Source organism: Telmatherina bonti, assembly GCF_933228915.1.
Source record: "Telmatherina bonti genome assembly, chromosome: 9".
Taxonomy (NCBI): domain Eukaryota; kingdom Metazoa; phylum Chordata; class Actinopteri; order Atheriniformes; family Telmatherinidae; genus Telmatherina; species Telmatherina bonti.
This window is the reverse complement of record NC_136627.1, coordinates 28,101,050-28,109,308: the sequence shown is the minus strand read 5'-3', so window position 1 is coordinate 28,109,308 and position 8,259 is coordinate 28,101,050. Positions and strand designations below refer to the sequence as shown.

At 40.2% G+C, this 8,259-nt stretch overlaps 2 protein-coding genes across 2 annotated transcripts in view; one reads left to right on the top strand and one right to left on the bottom strand.

The window, feature by feature from the left end:
* Positions 1–578: 578 nt before the first annotated feature.
* mrm3a (mitochondrial rRNA methyltransferase 3a) lies at positions 579–3,251 on the top strand. Its single transcript, XM_079246376.1, has 4 exons — positions 579–925; positions 1,674–1,918; positions 1,990–2,151; positions 2,235–3,251. The coding sequence occupies exons 1-4, from the start codon at positions 609–611 to the stop codon at positions 2,813–2,815; spliced, it is 1,305 nt and encodes a 434-aa protein (XP_079102502.1). The 5' UTR covers positions 579–608; the 3' UTR covers positions 2,816–3,251.
* Positions 3,252–3,601: 350 nt separating this feature from the next.
* The window catches only part of nxn (nucleoredoxin), a 55,344-nt gene continuing 50,686 nt past the window's right edge, over positions 3,602–8,259 (bottom strand). Inside the window, exon 8 of the mRNA XM_079246719.1 lies at positions 3,602–4,555. Coding sequence (XP_079102845.1) covers positions 4,373–4,555 — 183 coding nt within the window. The 3' untranslated portion in view covers positions 3,602–4,372. The remainder of the gene's footprint in view (positions 4,556–8,259) is intronic.

The following is an 8,259-nucleotide window of genomic DNA, read 5'->3' as shown; positions in this document are numbered from 1 at the left end:
TTTAATTAAATTTAACAATATATTAAGATTCATGACAGTGCAACAGACATTATGTAGTGAGATCAATTCGTATCTTTTCCCTAAGTTTAACCCTTTCATGTTCACACAAACAAAAAGGCTAGAGAAAATGTTTCTCTGTCTTATATCTTTTGTTCTTGGATAAGAATAAACAAAATAAACGTGTTTTAACATATGGCTGAGATGTTAAAAAGGAGAACTTTTTAATAATATAACAACAGTGAAATTGTTGAAATTTGAAACAATTGTGTTATAACAAACTCTTTGGGTTTTAAATACCCAAACAAATTGGTAAAGATGGCTGAGGAAGGTTTATTTCCACAATTTATTCAAGAAATTCATCAGTCACTGCAAATCTACCTCTACCAAAAGGTAAACCAAGACCTTAATTAAAGGGTTAATTAAAAAACGAGAAATTTTGAACATTAAAATGCAGTACCGAATGATTTACAATAGGTGGCGGTAATAAGTCAGCCAGTGCATCAACATACTGAAACACACGAGAAGAAGAAGAGCGCAAGATGGCAGCGTACATAAGAGGCGTGTTGTGTCAACTATGCATAGAAAGAAATATTTTTCTAAAAAAGAAGATGTGTATAATTGAGGAGTCAAAACGGTATGTTCGCGGGCTGAGACGGAAACCTGTTAATGTTTTATTTCCCGAAAATGAGACTGGTAAGATAGTGAGACCGCCTCCGGAGTCCCACCAGTTAGCGGCCAGGAAACCAGTAAAGAAACGGAGTGGGACAGAAATCCCTCCTGCAGCGCAGCCTGCTGTGGAAAGTGGTCCTGCCAAAACGATGAATCATGTGCAATCGACTGCAAAGCATCCAGAAGTTGTGGTGCCAAGAGAACAGGTTGATGAACTGCGCTTTGAAAAGGCTTCACCGGGAGATAAAAGATTGGCGTAAGTCAGAGGCGCCATGTGTGGGAAAAGTTCGGAAGATACTCGGGGCCCCACGACTTGATGGGGGCCCAAAAAGATGTCAAAGGTTGTAATAACATATAGCAGTAATATAAACTGATAAACCATTTATATTGAAATAACCTAGTTAGCTGTATGCACTGTGATTTTACCCTTTATAGCACAGGTGTCAAACTCCAGTTCTCGAGGGTTGGTATCCTGCAGGTTTTTGTTTTCTCCATGCTCCATAACATCTGAACAGGTTGACAAGAAGCTGTTTGATCCATTTGATTTGAATCAGGTGTGTTTGAGCATGGAAACAACAAAAACCTGCTGGATACCGGCCCTTGAGGACTGGAGTTTGACACCCCTGCTTTATAGGGCACTCAATGAAATACTTTCAAGTTAGAAATTTTAACTTAAATTGTCCTTCTGGTATGAACCAAGGCCTCCGTTCTGTTGTTACATTAACAAAAAAAAAAAAAAAAAAAAATTCATGCTGAATATGAAAGAAAATGAAGTGATCAAAAATGGTCACTTGCCCCATAAAGGGTTAAACACAGCCCTAGATCTTTATTATTCCCATGAAAAGCTATTTTTTGATCAACTTGAAGCAATTAAAGCAAAAATAAAAAAATTGTAATCAAGTGGTGGGGTCCATGTTGTCCATGTTCTTGCAATATATTGACTAACTTTACTTTAAAAATCACCAACAGTTTTACTTTTCCCTTTGCATACGCTCTGAATACAGGAGGTTGGTGAGTGTTGCTCGATCCAGAACATTTAGGGAACACCAAGGCAAAATCCTCCTGGAGGGCAGGCGTTTGATCTGTGATGCTCTGGATGCCGGCGCCAAACCACAGATGGTATTCTTCAGCATGGTGGACCGGCTCAGGGAGCTGCCCCTTGACAAGCTTAGAAGGGCATCTTTAGTCAAAGTCAAGTTTGAGGACATCAAGCTCTGGTCTGACCTTGTGACCCCACAAGGAGTTATTGGTAAGGGTCACGCATGTTCTCATGGAGCACAGATGTTTGGATTTAGTTTCTGACTTTGCGTTCTTCTGCAGCCATATTTTCTCGCCCAGACCCATCACGTCTGACCTTTGCAAACACAAACAACACAGTGCCGTTGTCACTAATATGTGACAACATTCGAGACCCTGGTAATCTTGGGACTATACTGCGCTGTGCTGCTGCTGCTGGCTGTCATAATGTCCTTCTCACCAAGGGTAAGCTTACAACCTTGTTATTTGCTTATAACAATCTAAACACATACATACTCTTAATGACACCCTGTCTCTTCTTGAAACAGGTTGTGTTGATGCTTGGGAGCCTAAGGTCCTTCGTGCAGCCATGGGTGCACATTTCCGACTTCCCATATATCCCAGTTTGGGCTGGGACGACATTGAAAAAAATCTTTCTAAACCTGTAACTGTCCATGTGGCTGACAGCGGCTGTGGCCATGACGGAGTTAGAGAAATGGAGGAGATTGGGACTCATAATCTGCTCAAAGCAGGAGCCTACGGCTGGATCAGCTCAAGGTCTAATCCTAAAAAGATGCGCTACGAGGAATATGATTCAGACTCTGATTCTGAATCTGAACGAGAAGAATTTTCAATCCCGAGAGTGTCCACTAAGTTGTATCATGAGAGCTGGGCTGAGAGGGCCACTGCTCTGGTGGTGGGTGGTGAGACACATGGTCTGAGCCTGGAAGCGGTTCAGCTAGCTGAGAAGACTGATGGTTACAGACTTTTTATTCCTGTTGTCCCTGGTGTGGACAGTTTGAATTCAGCCATGGCAGCAAGTATTCTTCTGTTTGAGGGCAGGAAGCAGCTGCTGCAACTACTGCAGACATCTGGGAAGAAATCTAAAACAAAGAGGCAGGCTTCATGATGCTTCCTCAAAACATGAAAGTAAATTGAATAAATGTCATATTCATCCCGTGTTGTAATTAAATCCTCATTTTAATCTAGGATTTGCTAAATGTCTCCATTCTTTCATGTTTGTCTTACTTAATCTTATCTATTAGATGACTCTTGTTTTATGCAGGAGTGGGGAGGGGGGGGGGTTGGAGGTTCAATGAAATATATGGAACATCTTTCATCAACTTTTCTCTTTTAAAAATACCTGGATCCCAAATAGCATCACTTTTCCACACAGATATACCACATATCTGGTTACTATAGCAACCAAATGAATGAAAAAAGGCTGGCTACCGTGGTTAGTGCTAGCATTGTACATGACTCTTATCTATGTTTGAGGTAATTAGATTTTCTTTTGGTAAAATTGTCATGAAAGAATCTGAAAAAGTATATAAGATTTTAAAAGTACTGACACTTCTCATGTTTTTTGTCTGTTTCCGTGAACCTTTAAATAAAGATTGTTGAAGTAATGTGCAACTGTATCTGCATTATGTATATCTGCACCCACACTGCCTGAGCAAGTCTACTGAATTAACTATACTTAATACACTATATATAATGTGTGGGAAAAGTTTGCAATCTGTTATCAAATTTATACACCTAGGAGAAAGTAGGCAAATTATCTTGTTTTTTATTTACAGCTCACAATTCTAAATACTTATCAAAATATGTGATGTGGCTCTTTTACAATATGCAATAAAACAAGAGGCAACTTGTTGATGAAACTTAACAGGAATAAAATTTTTTGCCAGTGAATCTTTAATGGGTGTGTGAAGTCATGACTGAAGTAACAGAAAATAAGGATTTATACATTCAATACTTCTCAAAATACCATTTTTGTGCCTCCAGAAATAACCTGGCCTCTTTCATCAGTGGGGACCTTCACGGAAAATCCTCATAACTAAAAGGAGAACCACCTTCAACAACTGGCTAGAGATGACTTTCACTGTCAGTGTGACGCACAAAAAAGACGCAGGTTTAAAACATCAGTCAATGGTCTTACAAAACAAGCACTGTGCTCCTTACTGTGTGTGCACCTGTCATATTTTTTTTATTTAAATAGGCTTAAAGCTACATCTACTGAGGTTTAGACCATCTGCATTTCATGTGAATTACAATTGTAAAAATGCATTTCAGTCTTTCTTATTGTCATTCAGCAACCAACAGTAACACAGATCCTGCTGACGAAACAGAAAGCAAAGAATCAGCTTCATAAGTAGGTCCACTGGGTAATTCTCTGGTGTCTTCTAGACTTCAGAAAAGCTAATGTGTGTAAAAAAAAAAAACAAAAAAAAAACAAAAGTCTCCATATATATTACTGTATGGACTATAGTCAATGCAAGGCACCACAGGAGAAGGAGGACTCCATGGAAAGAAATAAAATAAAATAAAAATGTCAGTAAAAATGAGACGTTTCTCTAACAGTCTGCAGGGAGGTGGGTGAGAACACAGTAGAATGGGAGGGAAAGGTGAGAGGTGACGACTTGAGTCCCATATAACATGTCCAAGCTGTACTCTGACTCTCTCCTTAGATGGGCTCCGGTTTGAGCTTTTCAGCCAGGAAGTCGCAGACAAACTGCTCCACGACGGCTGGTGTTATCTCCTCTACGTCGAGAACGTACTTGGCACGGGCGGACATGTCCAGGATAGTGAGCAGAGGCGCTGCTTCTGGAAGGTTTGTGTAGTCTCGCAGGGAGTCACTCATGTCATCCTGTGGTAGAGAAGGTGGAAAAAACAGGAGTTTTGACTACATTACTGGATCTGAACAGACTTGACATTTTCATCTCACAATTCTTTGGCTTCAGTAAGCTTGTGATCGCATTTAGAAAAGAACACTGAACGTCTTCATTTATCTGCTCAGAACCAAAAAAGAACAATTCCACCTTTTACAATAACTACCAGCCTATGCATTAACATTTCTGGTTATGAAAGCCTTTGAAAGGTTTATTCTCTCCCAGCTCCAGGAGAGTAGCACAATATGTACATTTATCCATGTCAGCTTATATAAAAACAGCACAGTGGTGTCAATTATACAGTTTTGATGCTGTTACAGACTTCGCAGACACCCCTGGAGAAGCCAAAGTAATTTGTCAAACTGGTTTTTGTGGATTTTTCAAGTGCATTCAATTCAGTTCAATTCAACTTTATTTATATAGCGTCAAATCACGACAATGCCATCTCAGGACGCTTTACAGACAGAGAAAAAAAAAAACATAATGAAAGCCAATTCATAATAGCCTATATAAGGAAACCAGCAGATTGAGTTGGAAGATCCAACTCATTCTCCCATCCTGAGCAAGCACACTGGCAACAGTGGGAAGGAAAAAACTCCCTTTTAACGCGAAGGAAACCTCTGGCAGAACACTGTGCAGCCTTAGCTGTTGGAAGATAAACTACTCCAGAACAATGTCAGCCCACACCGAATCACCTGGATCCTCTCATTCCTGTCAGACAGATGCTGGATGGTTTAAGCATTACAAAGATGATAGAATGATAAAAAATAATAAAGAACACAGAAGCAGAGGTGTAAAACAGACAACAGCTGCAGTGGACGGTCTTCATCCTTTTACCACCTAGTTATAACTCCATCACAAAGTAGATCTTTGTATCTATTTCAGGGCAAATTGAACCAACAACAGTACCAACTCAAATCAAGAGCTGCCCACAGCTCAGACTACTCCATGGATCATATACTGCCCCCAAGTGGGAGCTAAATGAAATTACACGTAGACGTGCATTTGCAAAGCGTAAATGCAGAGGTTGCACAACTGTGTTCAAGCCCTGAAGCTAAATTGACCACAACCTGCTGAAATGTTAATTATTCAGGGATTAAAAAAAATGTTTAAATAAAGGAAAGTCTGAACAAGCTGTTGAACCTCTGGTGTAAAGATGTCTCCTATAATGTCTGTAAATGCTGCAAAGTCAGCCACTAATGCAGCACTGTATGTCAAATTATAGTGATATTTGAAGGGTAAGTTGGAATTTTAATATTACTTCATCTCTCACCATCCATGCTGACACTGCATTTGAATTACTTTTAGAAAAATGCAATTCAATCATGTTTCTCTGAAAATATTCTCTGCTCAGACTCCAGAAAATGAGTACAATCATATAACATGGTTCAAGTAAAGCCCTTTAGTTGAACTATGTCATGATATGATTACCTCATGCATTTCAGAACTGCCTGACACTATGTTTATTAATGTGCTCTCTTTCAAAGTGGGCTCATAACCCATTTCTCTGCCATCTTCCTGCAAGGAGCATTCCAGGAGTCTTTGAAAAGTCCTTGCTGAGTCACATCCTGCAGTGTGAAAAGACGGGAAGGAACCAGGTGGAAGTCCAACAACATCCTGTCTTTTCTCAGAGCTCTTCCAATTCAAAATTAAGTCCCAACTCAGCAGTTGAATAGCAGGCAAACACAGAGATGGTGAAGCAGAGTGTTATAAATAGATTTCTGCTGAGTTTAGAGAGGGGGGCCATTTTTATTTGCAGTTATTTTCAAAAGGGCCTCACCCATGTTTAGCCTGAGGCTTGACATCAACCTTTGCCCTTCTACGAGTCAGGATTACAATTGTAGCTTTAGCTAACATAAATGAATCCGAACTGGGCAGGCCAGCACACAGCGGCTTTCAAACAAACTCAAGAATGCCATCCATTTTCAAGACTGAATAAGAAATCACAGTTCTGTAATTCACTTCCAGCTGGGAGAGATTACCCAGCTGGCATTCCTGTCGTCACAGAGATCCATTGTTGCATATCTTCATCAAGTTAAATGAATCTTGTGTGTCATGTTCTGCGAGGCTTACTTGAACACCTAATACTGCAGTATACTTTAAACACCATGTGTTTAAAGTATACTAAGGATGTAATACTAAGGAATGGAATAATAGTGTCATTTTCAATAGTATGATCCTGTGAACAAAAGTGCTGCCTACCTAAAAACATACTTTATTTATTTAGGGGTCTAACAGACATTTTCTCATTCTCATGACCCGATTTCCCCTCGGCTTAGTTTGCTGGCTCAAAAACACTCTCAAAGATAAAAGATCAGTTTCATATGGAAAAGATTAAGTTCCAAATGCAGAAGTAACAAGAAGAGGCCAGAGGGTGGCACTGCAGCAAAAAGATGGACTTTGATGGAAACAGAGCCTCTGATTTTAAAACAGTTAGATGCTGATTTATGTGCCACTTTGAGTTTAGTAAAAACAAAGTCAAAGACAAAGTGACTTTGGATGAATTTCCTGCAGCATTAAACACTCAACCACCCCCCGCCCTCTCAGCTGTCTGCTGCTGTTCTTTTATCTGAAACTGCTAAATAGATCAAACCGCACAATCAGCTTCCAAAGTTATTGAATAACTTGGCTGTGCTGCTACCTAAAAAGGATAAGTATGCCAGGATGAAGTCTGTGACCTCGACTTCACATCAAAACTGCTTACAGATAGGCAGCAAAGTTTCTCTGAACGGAGCTCATATTCATTATGATGTAAATTACCAAACGTTGACCGGTTAATATAAACAGATGTAAAACGTCACCAAGGACAATGTTATCGCCATTGAAATACATGCTAAAAGCCTTTCCTTTCAGGCTCTCTTACAGCCACACAAAGCATAGATTGTAGATCATCTGGGCACGTAGGGTGAAGAAACCACAAAGAGAGAAATTCCACAATCTGTCACTGTGGCCTTTCCAGCTTCCCTGATATGAGAAGATGTAATCGCTGCATTAGTCTTCACCTCCGTAGGAAGTCATGCATCTTCTTTTGTGTGGCGTCTTTGCTTGTATAAACTGCTTCTAGTGAGGTGCGGCTATGCCCCCCCCCCCGCCTCTGCAGCTCAGCCCAGAACAAAAAAGACAAAGGGCCTCTCTGCTGCTGCTCACACTCAGAGCCGTGATAAAGCTCAGCATGTGTTTACCATGTGGGACCTGCTGGGCCATGTTGGGGTTATTCTGATTACTGATGCACTGTCGTATTTGCCAGACAAATGACCACCTGATAAAGCTTCAGCTGATAGCGAGAAACCTTCCTGTTGGCCCCTGAGCTGGAGCTGCAAGCATTTCTTGGAGAACCTTTGATGTCTTGAGGAACACTCATCTCTGCCAAATGCTGGAAATGTCCAGCAGTTACTGTTCATTAGGTTTTTCTTTTCTTTTTGCAGGAACTAAAACCACTTTTTCAGACAGCAGACTGAAACAACTTTAAAAAAGTTAGATGAGCGGTTTCAACAACTGCTAATATTTTGATGTTGCATTTCTGTTGTTCAGCAGTTTGAACCAAACTTCTTCTTCTAACTTCTCTGAAAGCCAAAACTATGTAAATAACACTCATTACATCCTGTTAGAAACCGAAGGCATCAACATTTTCATGAATTTCACTGGAAAGGACAAAGGATTATCAGAATGACGGCTGATACCA

Excerpts from the sequence above, each read along its gene's own strand:
- mrm3a (XM_079246376.1), top strand. The coding sequence starts at position 609 with ATGTGTATAATTGAGGAGTCAAAACGGTATGTTCGCGGGCTGAGACGG. Across the intron at positions 926-1,673 it reads CCGGGAGATAAAAGATTGGC|GAGGTTGGTGAGTGTTGCTC; the intron begins GTAAGTCAGAGG and ends CTCTGAATACAG. Across the intron at positions 1,919-1,989 it reads GACCCCACAAGGAGTTATTG|CCATATTTTCTCGCCCAGAC; the intron begins GTAAGGGTCACG and ends GTTCTTCTGCAG.